At 40.1% G+C, this 22738-nt stretch overlaps 1 protein-coding gene across 2 annotated transcripts in view; it reads left to right on the forward strand.

Moving 5' to 3' along the window:
• The window catches only part of ncapg2 (non-SMC condensin II complex, subunit G2), a 97807-nt gene that overhangs the window by 64029 nt on the left and 11040 nt on the right, over nucleotides 1–22738 (forward strand). For both annotated transcript variants that reach the window (XM_080217481.1, XM_080217490.1), the window contains exons 18-25: nucleotides 456–606; nucleotides 2986–3159; nucleotides 5244–5360; nucleotides 8854–9000; nucleotides 14141–14240; nucleotides 17352–17542; nucleotides 20542–20685; nucleotides 21966–22069. In XM_080217481.1, coding sequence (XP_080073607.1) covers nucleotides 456–606; nucleotides 2986–3159; nucleotides 5244–5360; nucleotides 8854–9000; nucleotides 14141–14240; nucleotides 17352–17542; nucleotides 20542–20685; nucleotides 21966–22069 — 1128 coding nt within the window. The remainder of the gene's footprint in view (nucleotides 1–455; nucleotides 607–2985; nucleotides 3160–5243; nucleotides 5361–8853; nucleotides 9001–14140; nucleotides 14241–17351; nucleotides 17543–20541; nucleotides 20686–21965; nucleotides 22070–22738) is intronic.

Below are 22738 nucleotides of genomic sequence, written 5' to 3' on the forward strand. Positions count from 1 at the left end.
TGGTCTGCAATGGTTCAGGAAAGTGGTTCACCACTACCTTCTTGATGGCCTTACGAGATGTGCAACAAATACTTGTCTTGCCAATGACGCTTGCATCCCATGAGCAAATAATAAAAGTAAAAAGATGAACAATGAGCCTTTTCACTATTTTATAATAAATCAAATCAAAATATTACCATAATTTTGGGAATTGCAGACCAAAAGTTGATCCTTCCACTATTAGTTTGGGTTTTCAATACTCAAACTGTAAAACAGTGGAAAAATGTTGCTATTTCTTAGTTTGTAGATATATTGCACTTGGATTTAAAGTATGATAACATAAAGATGGAAAATGTTAAGCTGATAGCCAGCATTGCAACAGATTTAGGGAATTGACTGCTTATAAAAGTGAAAAGAAATTGCATTTTATCGTTTAGCTTTTTGACTTTCTGATCCCTGTTCATTACCTCTCTCAGTTGTGGAGTCCTCTCAAAGCTGAGAAATTTGGATAAAGGAGCTGATGAGAATAAATATTCCCTATTGATTGACTGTCTGTGTCAATGGGGGAAAGTTGGACATGTGCTCGAGCTGATCACTGACTGGCTAACAGAGGGACTTCCTCAGAAGGTGCGAGATTTCATTTAAGCTTTTAATTGTTTTATGTACTGGAAGAAATTTTGCTGCAGTTTGTTCTCTTAACACAGCTCTCTTTCCATGATTTTTCATGTTATGTGTAATTGAAGAATATTAAAAATACAGAACAATCTGAGAGAATGTTACTGGATAATTAGTTAACAAAAAGTATATATAAATGCAGCCTTCTGAGACTTGAGGTTTGAGACGATTCACACCTCTTTAATCTGTCATTGTCCTCCTCTCCACTCGCATTGTCTGTACCTGTAAAGACTTGATTACCTGTAAAGACCCGCATCCCAACCATTATCTTGCAATTGAATCTATGTTCACATATACCCTGTTTGTGAACCCAACTGTCCACTCACCTGATGAAGGAGCAGTGCTCCGAAAGCTTGTGATTCCAAATAAACCTGTTGGACTTTAACCTGGTATTGTGAGACTTCTTACTGTGTCCACCCCAGTCCAAATCCAGCATCTCCACATCAAAATCTTCTGAAGGTAGAATGGCCAAATCCTTTCAGTATTCCAAAACTGGACTAATCCAATGATCTTTCCCTGTTTTAATTTAACAATCCTCATCAAAAAACCTAACCAAATTACCAATTTATCAGCTTGTTGCTCGTCATCAAAGAATCTTGGGTGGAGTCACCAACTGTGTCATCATGTGGTAATTATTCACCAATAACCACCTCACTGATCCTCAATTTATATTCCACTGGACCTCCTGGCTTCAGTCTTTTACATCTCCCATCCTAAGCATTGACATAAGTTGGATGACTATCTTTGACAGCAAGGCAGCATTTGACTGAGCATGGCATCAAGGAGCCCTAGCAAAATTGGAATCAGGAGATTCCCTCTGCTCGTCGGAGTCATACCTTGCACAAAGATGGTTATGATGGTTGGAGGTCAATCATCTCAGCTTCTGGCAATCACTGCAGGAGTTCCTCAAAGTGGTGTCGTAGGCTATTTTCTACTGCTTCATCATCAGCTCAGAACTGGGGGTATTTGGAGATGACTGCACAATGTTCAGCATCATTCATGACTTCAAAACCTGAAGCAGTCCGCACTCAAATCAGCAAGATCTGGACAATATCCAGCTTGGGCTGACGAGGGGCAAGTATCATTTGTGCCAGTCAAATAAAGAACAAGGAAAATTACAGCACAGGAACAGGCCCTTCAGCCCTCCAAGCCTGCACCGACCATGCTGCCTGACTTAACTAAAACCCCCTACGCTTCTGGGGACCATATCCCTCTATTCCCATCTCATTCATATACTTGTCAAGACACCCCTTAAAAGTATTTGCTGTATCTGTACCGTATCTGCTTCCACTACCTCTACAGGCACCCACCACTCTCTGTAAAAAAAAAAATCTGCCACACACATCTCTTTTAATCTTGCCCCTCGCATTTTAAACCTGTGCCCCCTAGTAACTGACTCTTCCACCCTGGGAAAAAGCTACTGACTATCAAGTGCCAAGCAATGACCAGCTCCAAAAAGAGGGGATCTAACCATTGCCCCTTAACATTCAATGACGTTACCATCACTGAATCCTCCACTATCTACATCTTAGGGGATACCATTGACCAGAAACTAAACTGGATTAGCCATAGAAATATTGTGGCTACAGGAGCAAGTCAAAGGCTAGGAATCCTCCAGCGAGAAACTCACCAACTGACTGTCCAGAACTTGCTGACACTATCTACAAGGCACAAGTCAGGAATGTAATGCAATGCTTTCTACTTGCCTGATGAATGTAGCTTCTGCAACACTCGTAGCTCAACACCATCCAGGACAAAGCTGTCTGCTTGATCGCAATCTATTCCACAAACATTCACTTTCTCCATTACCAAATAACAGTGACAGCTGTATGTGCCATCTGTGAGATGCATTGGAAAAATTCACCAAGTTCCTTAGGCAGCACCTTCAAAACCTGCAACCACTACCATCTAGAAGGACAAGAGCAGCAGATATTTGGGAACATCACTGCCTGGAAAATTCTCTCCAAGCCACTCACCACCCTGACTTGGAACTATATCACCATTCTTTCACTGTCGCTGGGTCAAAATTCTGGACCTTCCTTCCTAATACCCCTAGGTGTATCTAAACCTCAGGGACTATAGCAGTTTAAGAAGACAGCTCACCATCACCATCTCAAGGACAACTAAGGATCGGCAATAAATACCCATGTCTAGCCAACGACAACCACATCCCATAAATGAATTTTTAAGAAATGACAAGTGAGCTCCACTATGGTTTACAGCATGAATAAAGTTACAAAATTGTGGTCATCTTAAAACTGAAATGAATTTTTGTACGATCATTCAGTAGTGCTTGTTAAAAGCATGCATTTTCTGTCCATTGTCTTTCAGAACAAGAAGACCCCACAGCGTACAGTACGAATTCAGGAAACAGTGCAACCCAAATTAGAATTGGCATTAAATTTTTTAGAATACATACTGACCAACATCATGAGTCGGGACTGCTTATTAAGCTTGCCACAGAAAAGACTGAACCAGCTCCTGAAGGCCTTAGGAGCAATCAAGGTAATTAAAAATAGCATTTTGCTGGTTGTTAAATACTGAACTGTTTGGCATGCTTTGTACAAATCTTGTAATGGGCAGTAATAGTTATACTATTTTTGGTCATGTAATTTATGGTGCATCGTATCAGTTAGTGCATTTTTGGCCTAATTGGTCCATTTGCAAAGGAATATAAGCTCGTATATGTTTGTTTATGGACCACTAGACTTGAAAATTAATTTTTATAATCTTTTCATCCTTAATAGAACAGAAATGTTCTTGACTACATTTCAACATTAAAAGTTACTCATTTTGTTGGGCAAAACAATAATAGCACTTGCATTTATATGACATTTTTTAACATGCACAAACATTCCCAAGGCATTTCACGAAAATGAAGCAGACAAAAATAGACAAAGAAAAAATATATGTTGAGTGTGGGAGGAGGAGGAATAACCTAACGTTTGGTCAAGGAGAAGGGTTTTGGGAAAACCTTAGGGATGATGAGTGGCTAGAGACGAGTTCAACATTTTGGGACCTTGATGGCTGATGTCGTATATAATATGGGGAAGGGAAAATACTGGAAACTTCTAAAGGATGTGATAAATAGATACTTGAATAATAATGATCTGGTTATAATAATAATGACATGGATTTGTGAATGGGAAATCGTGTTTGATCAATCCTTGGAATTTTTTGAGATTGTTACTTGCAGAATTGATAAACAGTTGGTGGATGTAGTATCCTTGGATTTTCAGAAGGCTTTTGACAAATTCCCCTGCAGGGGGTTGGTTAAAATAGTCAGCATGGGGAGCTGGGCACCAAATTAAGGATCAGAACCTCAAAACCAACTTCTGGATTATTACCTGAACCACATGCAAATTGGCACAGGACAAATAAAATCAGAGAAATGAATGCGTGGCTCAAAAGTTGGTGTGGGAGAAGTGGGTTCTAGTTCATTGGGCACTGGCGCTTGTACTGGGGAAATTGGGATCTGTACTGTTGGGATGACCTACACTTGAATCATAATGGGGCCGACGTTCTAACATAACTGGGGAAATAAATAGCATTTTAAACTAATAGTGGGGGCAAGAGATGTGGTACACCAAAGAGGAGAAACAAGACAAAAGAGATGATACTAATATGGGAAATGATAAACAAAGCATGACAGGAAGAGACAGAGAATACAAATCTCAGCAAATCCGCAGATAAGGCTAGACTCTACAAAAATAATAAAAAGACAAAACCTATGGCTTTGTATCTGAATGCACGTAGCATATGAAACAGATGAATTGACTGTGCCAATATAAAATAGTAATTGTGATCTGATAGTTACGGAGACCTGGCTGCAGGATGTCTTGGGATGTGCGTATTGAAGGGTATGTAATATGTAAGAAGGAGAGGAAGTTGAGAGCAAGTGGAGGAGTCCTATTAACTAATGATGGTATTAGCACATAAGAGAGGGATTACCTATGTTCAGGAAACCATGATGTTGAAGCAGTTTGGGTTGAGATGAGAAATCATAAAAGGCAAGAAGTTACTTGTGGGAGTGGTGTACTCGACCCCCCCCCCCTATTGTAACAACACAGTAGGACAGAGTATAAAAGAAGAAATAATGGGAGCTTGTCGGAAAGGTACTGTGATAATCATGGGAGATTTTTGTTTACACACAGATTGGCAAAATCAGATGGGTAAAGGTAGCATAGTTGAGGTCATAGAATGTTTTTGGGATAGTTTCTTCAAACAGCATGTTCTGGAGCAAACCAGAGAACAGGCTATACTAGATCTGGTATCGTGCAATGAGATAGGATTAATTATTAACCTCATAGTGAAGGCACTGCTAGATAGCAATGATTATAATATGATTTAAGTTTGCATTCAGTTTGATGGAGAGAAGAGTGCATCGATGGGCTTAATGGCCAACTTCTGTTCCTATTTTCCTACAGAACTATCACACGTGCTTCTAATTGTCCGTATACAGCAGTTCAACTTACAAATCTGTTTAATGAAGCTAGGAAAGATTTTAATAAATTCCTTTAAATTCTTGATTATATCCTATAAGTAGGAGCGGCTTAAGAATTAAATAATTTAATTGCTTTGTCTTGTAGGAACTCCTTACTTCCTTTTTGAGCACTTCAGAAAAGATACTTCATGATATTGATGTAAAGACAGCTCTGAAGGCTTTCAGCTTACATTGCAGACTGACTATTCATTTTCAGAACAAGGTATGTAAACTGCATTATTTAAAATTAATTTACAATCAAGTTATTTCATTAAATTCTGACAGAAATGCTGATAGAGTGCAGTCTCCCCAATTGCGCAGGTGTCATATATCTACTTAGATAATCTTTTCATTTGCAAGTCATCTCGTTCCTAGTATTGTTCACCAATGTTATTAATGCATAGAACAAAACTACGTTGGAATTTAATCATTGACTTGATTCAGAATATTTCTAATTGAATGTACAATAATGCCTTCATAATGACATGCTTGAAGTTCAAATGGATTCAGATGGTATTCTCAACATGGTGCAATGTGCACTGCCACTGAAGTCACATCCTGTTTTCATAAGAACATAAGAACATAAGAAATAGGAGCAGGAGTAGGCCATCCAGCCCTTCGAGCCTGCCCCGCCATTCAATAAGATCATGGCTGATCTGTCGCTGCTCAGTTCCACTTTCCCGCCCTCTCCCCATAACCCTTAATCCCCTCTCCTATCAAAAACCCATCAACCCGCGTCTTAAAAATATTTAGCGAGGCAGCCTCCACCACTTCAATGGGCAGAGAATTCCAGAGATTCACCACCCTTTGAGTGAAGAAGTTCCTCCTCAACTCCGTTCTAAACCGCCCCCCTTTTATCTTGAGGCTGTGCCCCCTAGTCCTATTGTCTTTTTTGAGCGGGAAGAGTCTTTCCACCTCTATCCTATCCATCCCATTCATCATCTTATACGTCTCAATGAGATCTCCTCTCATTCTTCTAAACTCTAACGAGTACAAGCCCAGTTTATTCAGCCTCTCCTCATAGCTCAACCCCCTCAACTCCGGTATCAGCCTAGTAAACCTCCTCTGCACTCCCTCCAAGGCCAAAATATCTTTGCGCAGGTGCGGCGCCCAAAACTGCACACAGTACTCCAGTTGCGGCCTCACCAATGCCCTATACAGCTGCAGCAAGACCTCCCTACTTTTATATTCAATCCCCCTCGCTATGAAGGCCAGCATCCCATTCGCCTTCCTGACCACCTGCTGCACCTGCAAGCTGGGTTTTTGCGACTCATGCACAAGGACCCCGAGGTCCCTCTGCACCGTCGCCTGCTGCAGTTTTTCGCCCCGTAAGTAATAGTCCTTCCTACCATTTTTTCTACCAAAGTGGACCACCTCACACTTGCCAACATTAAATTCCATTTGCCATTTACTGGCCCATTCGCCCAGCCTATCTAGATCCTTCTGCAGACTCTCCACACCCTCCGCACAATTTGCCGTTCCCCCAATCTTGGTGTCATCAGCAAATTTCGACACTCTACACTCGGTTCCCTCCTCCAGATCATCTATATAAATGGTAAGTAGCTGAGGCCCCAGCACCGACCCCTGGGGCACTCCACTAGTCACCATCCGCCAATCCGAATAGCACCCGTTGACCCCCACTCTCTGCCTCCTATTTGACAACCAATCCTCTATCCACGCTAACACCCTACCCCCAACTCCATGTCCCTCGACCTTCTGCAATAACCTCTTGTGAGGCACTTTGTCAAACGCCTTCTGAAAATCTAGAAAGACCACATCCACCGGCTCTCCTCTATCTACCGCCCTAGACACATCCTCATAGAACTCCAGTAAATTTGTCAGACACGACTTCCCTTTAATGAAACCGTGCTGCGTCTGCTCTATCAAGCAATTCCCTTCAAGATGCCTTGCAATTTCCTCCTTAATGACAGATTCTAACATTTTACCTACCACAGACGTTAAACTAACCGGCCTATAATTCCCCGCCTTTTGCCTGGCACCCTTCTTAAACAACGGCGTAACATTAGCCGTTTTCCAATCATCCGGCACTTCCCTGGAATCCAGCGACGTTTGGAAAATAACCACCAAGGCATCCACTATCACCTCCGCCATTTCTTTCAGAACCCTCGGATGCATTCCATCCGGTCCTGGGGACTTGTCCACAATCAGCCCCTCCGGTCTGTCGAGCACCGCCTTTCTAGTAACAGTAATGTCATTAAGACCCTCCAGTCCTACCACCTTTCTATCGCTAACACCCGGCAAATTATTCACGTCCTCCTCCGTGAAGACAGAAACAAAAAAGTTATTCAATACCTTAGCCATATCCCCATCCCCTACCACTAGGTCCCCTTTCTCATCCTCTAAAGGACCAACGTTCACCCTAGCCAGCCTCTTCCTTTTTATATATTTATAAAAACTCTTGCTATCCTTTTTTATATTAAGCGCTAGCCCAGCTTCATAGTTTCTCCTACCCTTCCTTATCAACTTCTTTGTCAATCTTTGTTGACATTTAAACCTCTCCCAATCCTCTTCTCGCCCACTACTCTTAGCTACTCTAAATTCGTCCGCTTTTAGTTTAACAGTTTCCTTCACCTCCTTCGTTATCCACAGCTTATTACCTCTCCTCCTACTATCCTTTTTGACCATCGGAATAAATTTCCGTTGAGCACCAAGAAAGATCTCCTTAAAGATCCTCCACTGCTCCTCAACAGACCCTCCCTCCAATGCGCTCTCCCAGTCCACATTCGCCAATTCTTCTCTCATCCTACCGTATTTCCCTCTATTCAAACAAAGGACGATTTGCTCTCCTGTGATATTTTCTCCTCCTGCATGCTATTATATCCACTACTGATGGGATCTGAAAATCCCACCCATCAACATGAAGGTTCTAGCTATTATAATTTTCCTGCAGACAAACATTGACAATGTGTGCATTGCCTGCTGTGAGCTGATTTCTGTGTTCACCAATAGCAGCAAAAGGCACACTACCAAAAATGAAAAGATGGACCATCTGTGTGACAAACTGTTGTTCACTGTTACTGTTGGAGATGAGCCTTAAACCCAAGTTGAAATTAATCTTATCACTTATTTTTAGCTCCCCTCCTTTGAATTACTTCTGCAAAATATTAGTTTTAATTACTAGATGTTAATGTGTATTTTTGGTTATTTAGCTCCAGATGTGCACTCTTACTTCAGAAGCACATTTGTTTAGCCGTTCTTTAAGTTACAATTAGCAATAGCTATACTAATGAGTACCTTTCAGATATAAAGCTGTGAATAGCTGGTTTGCAATGGGTAGGAGGCCAGATATAATTTTGTTTTTGCTTTGTGAGTGAATGAACAAGAACAAACAGAATGTTAGACTTGCCTTTCTGATGGCCTGAATGCACACGGCATATGGTAAATGTTCCTGTTATAGTGCATAATATTCCATACCAAGCCATTGAGCATTTTATTTGAATGGTACCACAAGGATTTTCCACCATGTAAAATTTGAGGACCGTCTGCTTCTGTTACAATTATGCCCCATGTGTTCAAGTTTTTCCAATTTATTTTGCATTTTAAAGAAAAAACATTTTGCAAATTGTAATGTTCAAAAGCTTATTAAATTGCATATTTCTTGTGTCCCTTTTTAAACATTTTTTTGAACCGTTAACTGTCTTATAGCAGATGACTTAGCATTAAACATCATTTTGTTTTCTGATTCATATTTCCAGTTCTGTGTGGATGATAGAACTTATCTTTTGGTTCTTGAAAGTAGCGCAGGCTGGATAGATAAAGAAGTGTTGCAATTTCTGCAAATTCCAGGAACAGAGATGGAAATATCAGGGCATCAGAGTGATGTCGCATGGCAAGTGGTTGAAGTAAGTAACAGGATAAAATGTCTACAAATATAATGGTACACCAGTCATATTTAGAGAAGTTGTAATATCTGATTTTGTTTGGAAAGATTGCAAAATAATATATTCAATCCTGTTTTTCAATGTGGTAGAAAATTGAATCGGGAAAAAACAGGAAGGAAACTACCTTAAATATTATGATACTCGAAGTATCACTAAAGAGAAGTCAGAGCTTCGTACCAGGACTATATGTTTGTCCTATTCTTTATTATGAATTGTCTTCTCTCCATTTGTTATTCTTCACCATTTCCTTTCTTAATTTTCTTTCTGTTGTCTCTTTGAGACTTTTGGATGTGATCATCCCTTTTCTGACAATGTTTAGTTCTTTTTCAACACTTTATTGTCTTCAGTCATGTTGCTTCCTTTTTTTTGTTGCTGTGCCAGGCTTCAGAACTACTGAAAATAATTAAATGAGTCTATTTGCATAAGGTTTATTCTTTGCATCATTCTTATTTAAAATTAGGCTGCATTGCCAGTGTCATGCATGCACAGTTCTAGGGCCCAAAAACTTGGTAAAGTTGGGTGTCAAGCCATTAATGCGATCCACATCCATGCAGATTGCCACTTTACCGAAACCCGGAAATGGCAGTGATCCAATTTGCGCCCTAAACAGAAGCAACAGCAATTTGCATACATTTCAATTGAATTAATGAACTGTCCGCCCAACTTTATCAGCATTTCCCCCTTTACAACCATGTTCGCTGATCTGGAATCATGCCAAAATAAACCTGATGAATAAAAGTCTGAATCGGGTACTGCAGCTGCTGAAGAGCGCATTCAGTGCTTCCAACGGTTCTCTGACTCAGATTAGTGGTGGGGGTGGTAGTAGGGAGACAGGTCAGATCATTCTGTGGGGAGTGAGGTCAGATCGTTGTCTTGTGGGTGGGGTGGGAGGAGGAGGAGGAGGAGGTGAGTCAGATGTATCTCTGGGGGGTGAGGGGGGGAGCTGATTGTTGTCTGGTGGAGAGGGAGGAAGAGGTAGGTCAGATGTCCCTCTGGGGAGAAACGGGGTGGCACTGAGTGAGGTCAGACCATTCTCTAATGTGGGATGAGTGAGGCCAGATCATTATCTTTGGTGGTGGGGGGGAGGTGTTAGTGAGGCCAGACTATTCTCTGGGGGGGGGGTGGCTGGGTGGGGAGTGAGGCCAGATTGCGAGGGGGTCCGCTGTCACTCTGCGGGTGATCGGTCTGGGTAGTGGGGTTTGATAAGGGGGACAGCGATGTCTGTGGGTAGTGGCGGGATTGGATAAGGGGGACAGCGATGTCTGTGGGTGCCATCGCTCCTGCTTTTCACTCCCCGGCCAGTTTCTCTGCTTTCTGCAGTCTGGGAGCAATCTGACACTGGCGTACTTTTTCAACTTCTTTCTAACTGCGCATGTGCAGTACAGAACTCTGATCGTTTCTGCTGTGCTAAGCCCCGCCCATGATGCAAATGGGACCTGCAATTTTTTTTTCAGGCTGAGTGCATACGAGGGCACCTGAAATCAGATTTCTAAGTTGGATTTGCATTACGTCCAGATTCAGCACTTAAATGGTAAAACCAGGCCCCTCGTGTTTTCTTCTGGGCAAATTTTGTGTTACTCCCAACAAGTGGCTATGGTGGAAGAATCAATCCAGACTGGTCTTTTAGGTTAAATGCAGTTTATTGTAATACTCTTTCTCAGTCCTACTAACCTACCCTTCTCCCCCCCCAAAAGTGTTCCAGCTGTTTGTTTATTGGACAATCAGTGTCACATGTTTAACTAGCAATTCTTTTAAGGCCATTGCCATTCACTGTGGTTAATGGTACATTGACATGTAAAAGCATCTGGTGGGGAAACCAGGAAGCATGGATTTCTTGGACTGTCTTTTGAATTTCAACTCCTGCCAGTGTGAAACATAGTAAAATTAGGAAATAATAAATTGGGCATTTAATGTAATGTTAATCAGTGGAGTAGGATCTAAAATAATATTTACAATGTTGATCTACAATAATGTAGTTACATATGACTCAAACACAGTCTGTTGCTGTGGATTTTTAGAATCCTGTTTCAGAATACAGCCCAGAAAATTTTGAAAGATGGCTATAAAGCAGACCTGTGAACCTCATCCCCTGTGAATTTCCATTATCAACACGATCTAAATCAGCCTCCCAGACGTGCTATGTTCTCCAGCTGCAACATTAATATCACTGTATCTCCGCTGCTGCCTTTAACAGGGCCTTCTCCACTTGGCACAAAACACAAACCTCTGGAAGCAGTTTTGCCAAACAAGAGGGAGGGTATTTTGTTTCAGTGTAGGAGATTAACTTCTCTCAAATACATGTTGACTCCTAATCCCTGTTACATTGCCCCACTGCTTGATGAGCATGACATCTTTGGATTTCTGTGTACTTGAAAAGTCTTAGTGATTAACTTTCCCTTTTTAGAACATGGAACCGTAAGTACAGTACAGGCCCTTCAGCCCTTGATGTTGTGCAGAGCTACGTACGAACCCAAGATCAAGCTATCCCATTCCCTATCATTCTGGTGTGTTCCATGTGCCTATCCAATAACTGCTTGGAAGTTCCTAAAGTGTCCAACTCCAGTATCACAGCAGGCAGTGCATCCCACATCCCAACCACTCACTGAGTAAAGAATTTACCTCGGACATCCCTCCTATATCTCCCACCATGAACCTTAAAGTTATGCCCCCTAGTAACAGCTACATCCACCTGAGGAAATATTATCTGCACGTCCATCTATCTCCCTCATCATCTTATAAATCTCAATGAAGTTGCGTCTCATTCTCCTCTGCTCTAAAGAAAAAAGCCCCAGCTCCCTTAACCTTTCCTCGTAAGACCTACCCTCTAAACCAGGCAGTATCCTTGTATATCTCCTCTGTTCTTTCTCCAATGCTTCTACATCCTTCTTATAGTGAGGTGACCAGAACTGCACACAGTATTCCAAATGTGGTCTCACCAAGGTCCGGTATAGTTGCAGCATAACCCCATGGCTATTAAACTCAAACCCCTTGTTAATAAATGCTAACACACTATAAGCCTTCTTCATGGCTCTATCCACTTGAGTGGCAACCTTCAGAGATCTGTGGATATGAACCCCAAGATCTCTCTGTTCCTCCACATTCCTCAGAACCCTGCCATTGACCCTGTAATCTGCATTCAAGTTTGTCCTACCAAAATGAATCAACTTGCACTTAACATGTTAAACTCCATCTGCCACTTTTCTGCCTAGCTCTGCATCCTATCAATGTCTCTTTGCAGCCTACATAAGCCCTCCCCCTCATCCACTACTCCACCAATCTTGGTGTCATCAGCAAATTTGCTAACCCACCCTTCAACCCCCTCTTCCAAGTCTTTGATAAAAATCACAAATAGCAGAGGACCCAGCACTGATCCCTGTGGTACACCACTGGTAACTGGCCTCCAGTCAGAAAATTTTCCATCCACCACCACCCTCTGTCTTCTATGAGACAGCCAGTTACTTATCCAATCGGCCAAATTTCCTTCTGTCCCACACCTCCTTACTTTCTTCATGAGCCTACGATGGGAAACCTTATCAAACGCCTTACTAAAATCTATGTATACGACATCAACTGCTCTACCTTCGTCCACACACAGTTACCTCCTCAAAGAATTCAATCAAATTTGTGAGGCAAGACTTACCTGTCACGACTACCCTGGATTAAGCTGCATCTTTCCAAATGGTCATAAATCCTATCTCTCAGGACTCTTTCCATTAATTTACCGACCACCGAAGTAAGACTAACTGGCCCATAATTACCAGGGTCATTCCAATTTTTCTTGAAGACAGAAACAACATTCACCACTCCAATCTTCTGGCACAATCCCCATGGACAGTGAGGACCCAAAGATCAAAGCTAAAGGCTCCCCAATCTCATCCCTTACCTCCCAAAGTATCCTAGGATGTATCCCATCTGGCCCAGGGGACTTATCAATCCTCAAGTTTTTCAAAATTGCTAATACATCTTCCCTCAGAACATCTACCTCCTCCATCCTATCAGCCTGTATCACACTCTCATTCTCAAAAACGTGTCCCCACTCCTTAGTGAACACTAAAGAAAAGTATTCATTCAACGCCTCTCTTATCTCTTCTGACTCCATGCACAAGTTCCCACTATTATTCTTGATTGGGCCTAACATCACTCTGGTTATTCTTTTATTTCTCACATGAGTAAAAAGCCTTGGGGTTTTCCTTTATCCGACCCGCCAAGGACTTCTCATGCCCTCTCCTAGCTCTCTTAAGCCCTTTTTTAACTCATTCCTAGCTACCTTGTAACCTTCAAGCGACCCAACTGAACCTTGTTTTGTCATCCTTACATATGCTTCCTTTTTCATCTTGACAAGACATTCACTCTCCTTTGTGAACCATGGTTCCCTCACTCGACCATTTCCTCCCTGCCTGATAGGGACGTACCTATCAAGGACACGCAGTATTTGTTCCTTGAACAAGCTCCACTTTCCGTTTGTGCCCATACCTGACAGTTTCTGTTTTTTGGAGAAGGTCAACTGTCCATTTCATCACCATGGGGATCTTATTGAAACATATAAGATGATTAGAGGTTTAGATAGGGTGGATAGTGATAGCCTTTTTCCTCTGATGGAAAAATCTAGCACGAGGGGGCATGGCTTTAAACTAAGGGGGGGTAGTTATAGGACAGATGTCAGGGGTAGGTTCTTTACCCAGAGGGTGGTGAGGGATTGGAATGCCCTGCCTGCTGCAGTTGTAAATGCGCCTAGTTTGGGGGCGTTTAAGAGGTCTGTGGACAGGTTTATGGACGAAAAGGGATTGGTTTAGGTTAGTGGGTCGTTGTTGTTGTTTTTTTATTTTTTTTTAACTGGTCGGTGCAACATCGTGGGCCGAAGGGCCTGTTCTGCGCTGTAATGTTCTATGTTCTATGCTCTAGAAGTGCCCAGCATTATTTTACACTTTTCAGCTTCATTGGAATTCTGGATTATGGGTCAAGACCTTGGTTTCTAAATTAAAAAATCTGAATTTAAACAAGCTTTCCAATGCATCTAAAGATGTTGATTTTCTTATTTCTCGGTACTTTACAAATTGGAGTACAAACCTAAAGATACTAACTGTCCCTTTCCTTTGTATAGATGTACCTCACAGTCTGTAAGGATGTTGTTATGGTCGGTGCATCTGATACAATATTCCAGGTTCAGTTGCTTGGCTTTGCTCTTGCTGTTCTGCAATCAGGTACCCTATAGTAATAAGTGAAAGTTTTCTGTGTGTTACAATGTTTCTTTTTCTCTGTGTCACTGTTTAGTTAAGCTTTTGTGATTGAGTCTTGTATGTGAGGTAGCACCTGGATACTTAAATGCCTGGCAATGTGCCCAACGACTTACAATACAAAAAAACCTACAAAATGATAGCTGAAAAAAAAGCTGATCATCAAGTGTGTCACATGTAGTCTTATCACCGTCGAGCATCATGATTTCCAATGCTCTTTCGCCCAACAGCAGCTATTTGTAAATTGAGTGGCAAACAAAAACTTAAAGCACAGCAAATTCAGGGGAAAAGGGAATCAAGGGGTATCTTTCCAATTCACAAATGAAATCAAAACAAGTTGGAGCAGCTGTGACAATCATAAAGCATGTCACTAATAACCTACCAACATTTTGTAAGCTGTGATAACTGTCTCAGCCTGGAACATCTCCAACTCACTTTTGAATACTTGCAGTGAATTGCAGTTTATCTACATTTGCATGAATTGGGAACTTGATCCACATGTTGATGACCAAAACTGCTAACCTAGTTATATGATTATATAACCTTTTCGCATGTACCCTGTTTCTTAACCAATCTAAATCAGATATTCTATACACAGCGGATAATGTCTGATCTTTCATTATTTTAAGTACCCCGATCAAGTCTACCTAGAGTAAAAATATCTCATTAACTACACTTTTCGATTAAGGATTTTTAATAGATGGCAATAATATCCCACCTCATCTATCCTATTTTCAGTTAACTGAGTCATGTCCTAACTTTGCCTGGACTTGTTGGCCATTAATCCATAACTGCTGTGCCCCTCTTCCTTTCCCTGATATTTAAAAATTATTAAATCTGAAACCTTTTTAATTTTGTTTGAACTGCAATCTGTACTTCCATATCTGAGCCCTGCTTCTGTTTGTCTGGATTGAAATGCAGGTGCTAAATCCTATCTGTGTCTTTACTAGCTACTTCAAAGTTTGTCAGTGGGGAATTTATATTAAAAATGTTCTCCCTTCTCTGAATGTAGTTTTTAAAAGCTATTTCCAACATAGTGTACAGATACTCACTGTTCTAGTTCAAAATTCAAGAACGAATAATCGTTGAATAGGAAAATTTTGCAGGAACACTGCTGCCAGTAGAACTATGTTGCCGAACAAGTTATTGTTTTCAGTGGACGAAGGGAGAAAATTTGGAATTCCCTGCTTGAGAGGAGATGATTTGATAGTTTATCAATATCCGCATCCAGAATTCAAATTTTCAATTGTTCAGTTGAAATTGGCTGTTTATCCTGACAGCTTGTAGTCTAATACTGATCACTTTTCCCTGGATACAGTCTGTTTTATTTATTTATTAATGTCACAAGTAGGCTTACATTAACACTGCAATGAAGTTACTGTGAAAATCCTCAGTTTGTAATTACGAAAATAATGTTTCCCTGGAGTTTGTTCTTTTCTCTATTATTTCACAGGATGTGGATGTCGCTGACAAGACCAGTATTTATTGCCTGTCCCTAATTGCCTTTGAATTGAGTGGCTTTGTACACCATTTCAGAGAACAGTTAAGAGTCAACCACTTTGTTATGGATTTAGAGTCACATATAGGCCAGATCAGGTTAGGACACAGATTTCTTTCCTTAAAGGACATGAGTGAACCAGCTGGGTTTTCATGACAATCTGTGATAGTTTCATAGTTTCACCATTACTGAGACTAGGATTCAATTCCATTTTACCTATTTAATTTGAATCCCACCATGCCATCTTCTTCCAATAATGAATAAAGTAAATTACTAAATTCATTCACCAAACCTGTATACGTGAATAAAAAATTTTCAGCCCCATGATAAAAAAAATTATTTATGATTTGAAAATTTACACTTCCAAATCAGATGATCTACCCTAGCTGTTTAGTGGTGTTATAAGTGCTTGCATCAATTGTAATGACCTAACTAAATCTGTGGGGATAAAGTTGATCCTGGGTGGTGATACAATGTGAGTAATAGTGAATCAGCTACTTGTCTTATTTCTGCCCAATTTATTTCAATTCAAACCCCTAAAGGGTGCTGGAGTGTAAGGGTAAATAAGTTTTTCTAAATTTACAGGATTTTGTTGAAGCTAAACCTGGATTACTGTGTTCTTTTGGTCTCAGCATCTATGGAAGGAAGGAATGCCTTAGAAGGGTTGCAGTGAAGTTGCATAAAATTGATTGCTGCAGTGTAAGGATTGACCTTTGAGGAGAGCTTCAGTACAATGGGCTGATATTCTCTGAAGTTTAAAAGAATGAGGAGTGATCTCATTGAAAGTTGTAACATTCTGAAAACATTTGACAGGGTAGAGGCTGAGGGGCTGTTTTCCCCTAGCTGGAGCATCTAAAACCAAGGGGCATAATGTCCCAAAAAAAGGGGCAACCATTTCAGATTGACATGAAAAGAAACTTATTTCATTGAGAAATGCATATCTTTTGGAATTCTTTGTTCCGGAGGACAGTGAATGATTAGTTATTGAGTTTGATTGAGCCTGAATCAATAGACATTTGGATTCTGTAAGGAAATCAAGAGATATCAGGATTCAGTGGAAAGTATTGTTGAGGTCAAGATTTAACCTTTATCTTATTAAATGGTATAGCAGACTCAAGCCAAGTGACATTTTTCTGCTCATTTCTTGTATTCTTAAGTTATTAATGGGATCTAAAGGGAACGAATGCAATGCTTTTAAATGCTTACTGTTAAATTCTTTGCTTAGTATTTTTATTATTTGACCCATGCTCTTTGCATTTAGAGCACGGTGCTAAAGCGTTACGATACTCTACATTGTACCATTTCTTACATACTATTCATACAATTAATTATTTTGAAAAATTGTTAGTGTTTCTTTGAAAGTCAAAATTGTGACCAAATACTTGGCTAACACATTGTACTCTACGCAATCAGCTTATTTAGTTGCCTAAGATGTTGCCTTACGTAGCCTTTACTGTTTTGATGTCCGCACTGCTTTATCCAGCTGACCATATCTTGAAATACTTTGCTGAATTACAATTCAATTATAAAATCTCAATTGTAAGTTGTTTGGCCCATCTTTCTTTTTGTCCATTACTCAGAGAAAGGAACCCTCAGTTTACCAACACTGATGTCCATTCTAAAAGAGGTTACAGTGAACTGCCTATCTCAGAGCATCTACAGTATCACTGAGAAAAATAATGAAGTGCTTGACATTATCCAGAAAGTATTCCACAGGATTCTGGAAATCCTTGCACGCTGTTCAAAGAGGAGCCAGGAAGAAACCCTGCAGGTATAACTATAAAATCTACCTTTTAATCTATCAGATAAAATATAGATGCCAATTATATATGATTCTGAATAATGCAGTTAGTGTTATGTATATGGACTTTTAAAGTACTGCAAAATGAGCTTGGTAGCAAAACTGATGCTTGTAGGTTAAACAGGACAATAACAGAATGGATGCAAAATTGTCTGCAGGATAGAAAATAGAAAATTGTTGCGAATGGCTGATTTTCGGACTGGAGGGAGGCAGATAGTGGAGACCCCTAATGTTCAGTAATAGGAGCGCTATTATTTTGATATATGTTAATGACTTGGGATACAAGGCACAACTTTAAAATTCATTGCATCTCCAAATTTCAGAAGTGCAGTAAACATTGAGGAATTACGTAGGATATATGTAATTCTGGCTACACATCCCAACTCGGCCAATATTTGTTCACCACCTGATACTTATTCTATCTTTCCCCATCTAAATTTATCAATGTAACCCCTTCTGCCTCATCTGTTTATCTAGCCTCCCCAAAAATGCATCTTTATTATTTGCTTCAGCCACTCCCTGTGGCCATGAGTTCGATGTTCTTACCACTGTTTGGGTAAAGAAATTCCTTCTGAATTCCCTATTGGATTTCTTGATGCTTATCTTATTTTGATGCCTCTGGTTATGTTCCTCCCCATAAGTGAAAGCACTTCCTCCCTATCTACCCAACAAAAAATCATAATCCCAAAGCCCTCCATCAGATCATCGTATCAAGGCCAGGAATGCCCCAATTTCCAATTTTTAAAAGAAACAGGAACCAACTCTACCCCCCCCCCGCCCGCCACCACCACCAATGGAGCACCCCAGCGGGCTATGGGACTAGGTGTACTGCCTCTCAACAGGAACCTTGTTACATCACCGGTGGGGCAAATCTGAAAGCAATCTTGTCAGTAAGATTCTTGTTTGCTGACTCCTGTGGGATTTTGCACCCATGTTGCAGTTTGCATCCGAAGCAATCAACCTCAAGAGAGCGTAGGCTCCTAAAATGGGCAGACAAAGAGCAGATGAAATTCAATGCAGAAAGGTGAGTTTATGCATTTTGGTAGGAAGAATGTGGAAAGAAAATGCATGCTTAATAGCATAATTTTGAAGGGGCTTCAAAAAGAGAGATCCAAAGTTGCTTGTAGACATCATTGAAGGTGACTTTATAAATAGAGCAAATTATAACTTTTAAGTTTATTTATTAATGTTGTTAATGTCTTACATTAACACTGCAATGAAGTCACTGTGAAAATCCCCTAGTCGTTACACTGGCGCCTGTTTGAGTACACTGAGGGAGAATTTAGCATGGCCAATGCACTTAACCAGCACTAGTTAACTGCATCTTTCAAACTGTGGGAGGAAACCAGAGCACCTGGAAGAAACCCATGCAGACACGAGGAGAACATGCAGGCTCCGCAGTTATGTTATTCATCCCAGGCTTGGAATATTGCGTCCAACTCTGGGCACCACACTTTAGGAAATATGTGATTTGCAGAGCCCAGAAGAGATTTATAAAATGTCCCAGTGATGGGGGAGTTATAATTATGTGGCTAGAATAGAGGAACTGGTGTTCTCCTTGAAGCAGATAAAGGTAAGAGGAGATTTGATAGATGTGTTTAAAATCATGAATGATTTAGATAGAATAAATAAAGAAATAATTTCATTCCAGGTGGAATGAGTAGTAATTTTACTTATACATGTCGGCAGAATTATGCAAACAATAGTCAATAGATTTGTCCAGTGTTATATTAAACGCATTTTGTTAGTACTGGTATTATAATTTTGTCAGAGGTGTTTTTTAATGGTCAATTTTTGAACACGAAAACTAATTTTTGCTGTGAATTTGAGTTTACTTTTACTTCCTATATAATTTACAACTGAGTTTTCTATTTATGCATGCCCATAATTCAAATGCTTATAAGCAAAATCCATTTTACTGATTTCTCCCTAATTTTTCTTGAAAGAGCACTAGCAATGTTTCATCATAGCTAGTATTTTAAGTGTTATAATATACACTTAACTAGTCAAAAACACACATTGCAGAAAATCAATAAGACCCAAGTTCCAACTTATCAATGTACTTTCCAAACAATGCTGTTTATTCTCTTCCTAATCATTTCCCTCTCGACCAATAAACTCAATCAAAACAGTGTTATAATAGAGGAAAATGAAAATGGCACATGCCATGTTATTCATAGGTGGCTGTCGACTGGAATTCATACAGGTTTTTTAATGATTCCATGAAAATACTCTCAATGATTATGGTGGGGTGGGACAATAATTATAAGATATTGAGAGCATGAAGAAATTTAACAAATGTTAAAATTACGAAAAATTTTAATAGTGAATAGGCGAAGTCTATTTCTAATGAGGAAAAGTGAAGAGAGGACATCAATTATAAGTTGTCATAAAGTGGATGAGGAGACCAGCTAGGAGCATTTTCTATATCCCACCCACCATCTTAAACATTCACTCCCTGCACCATGAGCACGCAGTGACAGCAGTGTGCACCATCCATGAGATGTTTTCCAGCCACTCACCAAGGCTCCTTCAACAGCACCTTCCAAACACATGATCTGTACCACCAAGAAGGACAAGGGCAGCAGATGCACCACCTACAAGTTCCTCTCCAAGCCACACACCATTCTGACTTGTAAATCTATTACTGTTCTGTCAGTATCATTGGATCAAAATTCTGGATTGCTCTCTAAGAGCACTGTGGATGCTATAACTAGACTGCAGCAATTCAAGAAAGTGGCTCACCGCCAGCTGTAGAAGGGTAATTAGGGATAGGCAACAACTGGTGGCCTTGCCAGCAACCCTCATGCCAACAATGAATAAACAAATTCTGAACTATGGCGTTACTCCTGAGTTACATGCAATTGCTTTAATAAATTTTATTTTGTTCTATATTGTGTAAATTACATACTTTAAGGAATTCTAATGTTTATTGAATGATAGAAAGGAGATATTTTCTTTTTTTTAAGATTCTTACGTCTATTCAGTTGGTTTTTGGAGAATTCATCAGCAGTGTTCAGAACTGGTGTGGAACCCATGAAACAGTTCACCAAGAAATACTTTCAACGCTTTTGGCTGCTATGCTGGCAGAAACAATTCATTCTTTAAAAAAGGTAAGCTTGAAAAGTGTGTTTCATAGAATCATAGAATCCCTAATGTGCAGGAGGAGGCAATTTGGCCCATCGAGTCTGCACTGACATTCTGACAAGAATATGTTACCCAGGCCCCGTCCCCCGTTCCCGTAACCCGACAGATTAACATGGCTAATCCACCTAACCTACACATCTTGGGGACACTGGGAGGCAATTTAGCATAGCCAGTCTATCTAACCCGTACAAGTTTGGACTGTGGTAGGAAGCTAGAGCACCCGGATGAAACCCATGCAGATCTGGGGAGAATGTGCAAACTCCACACAGACAGAACCCAGGTCCCTAGTGCTGTGAGGAAGCAATGCTAACCACTGTGCCACCGCGCTGTCCTCTTTCATTGTGCTATCAACTCACTCATTTGCCATGTTGGAGAAAAATCAAGTAATTTCACTTGAGATATCCTGTTTCTCAACTAGTCATACTGGGTGGGATTTTATGGCCTCGCTCGTCTCAAAACTGTAAAATCCTGCCCAAGGTCAAAGGACCTTTCCATGTTCTGTCCTTCACCCACTCCGATTCCCATGGTGGGCAGGGTGGTAAAATTCTGGCCACTGTCTTACTATTGGATTGTCATGATAGGGAGTGTGTGATGTCATGCCTAATCTTCCTGATTGATGAATTGATCACATGCAATCTGACTGACATACAGCCTGAATGAAACATAATATTGCAAATGATGCATGTTGCTTAACCAGCATATATATTTATTGAAGTAAATACACGATTAAGGGTTACTCAATTACATTACTTGCGAGTTCCAAAGGATTCAGGCTTGAGTTAAGATGATCTTTCGGAGAATTGGTGCATAGTCGATGGGCTGAATGGCCTCCTTCAGGTCTGTAGGAATTCTATGATTCTGTAACCCTGTATATTTTTGTTTTAAAAAGCATCTAATTTTCATTAAAATGTGTTCAAAATTCCATGAAGTTGAACAAAGTTCTTATTATTTTGTTCTGTTGATTATGTGGCCAAACAGTTTGATTATCAACCAATGCAGCTTTGGCAAAGCCAGAGCCTGCAGTAGGCAGAAGTCCATTGTTGCTAATGCCCTCTTAGGGTTTTGTATTTGAAGGGAGAAAAACAAATAATAGCCTTCTTATCTTGAATGAGGTAATATTTCAACTTCTAAACAAATGTCTGTCATTTTGTTACAAGTTGTTGAAAACAAAATATTTTGGGCATTTAGTTATTTATTAAGTTTTGGCCCTTTTGTCTAATTCCTCAATGTGTATTTTCAATTTCAGAAATCAGATCCAGAAGAAGCTGCTCCACCTGAGACCACTGATGGCCTGCCACTACTTTCAAACTACTTTCTGGCCACTGTGCTAAAATACCCTGGTGTGATCCGGTAAGGTTAAACCACTTGCTAACTGGAGTGTGGTGGTGCTTTTTGTTTCATTTTTAAGAAATGTTGTAGTCTTATGAGACAAAGCTGTGTCAAATCTTCCAAATCAGAAACAATACATGGTTATTGATACACCCTGTACAATCTTGAAAAAGTTTTAATTATATAATATTTGAGAGAAAGAAAATCCTCCTGGTCTTTGACAATCCCTTCCTTAAGGTGTAAATCAAAGAGTCTGTTTCAGTTTGCCACAAAATCTCACTTAAACCAATGTTTTTATTAAGCACAACTTGATTTATGCATGTTGTGAGATAAAATAGAGAATATATTGTATTAGCGGGGTTTTTTTTAAATAGTGTTAAGATTGAACCAGTATATATGTAACTACAAAGAGAACAGTTCATTTTCTCATCCTGTTATATATTTTGAGTTTGTATGCCGTTATGACAACTCTAACACTCTGGTTCTGGTGTGCCAGCAAAATCTTCAACATTGTGTTGTGCACCTGGTTGAATTCAGTATGGTCATCATTAATTGTGGTCTGTTATACCAATGAACTTTCAATTTATGAAATATTCTATAGTTTATTTCAGCTGCTTTGAAGAAAAGATGCTGATGACTAAAATGTGATGAGAGCCTTAAGCAGTAGTCAAGGACCAAACGTGTTTCTTT

Source organism: Carcharhinus amblyrhynchos, chromosome 2 (assembly GCF_965287045.1).
Source record: "Carcharhinus amblyrhynchos chromosome 2, sCarAmb.v2.hapA, whole genome shotgun sequence".
Taxonomy (NCBI): domain Eukaryota; kingdom Metazoa; phylum Chordata; class Chondrichthyes; order Carcharhiniformes; family Carcharhinidae; genus Carcharhinus; species Carcharhinus amblyrhynchos.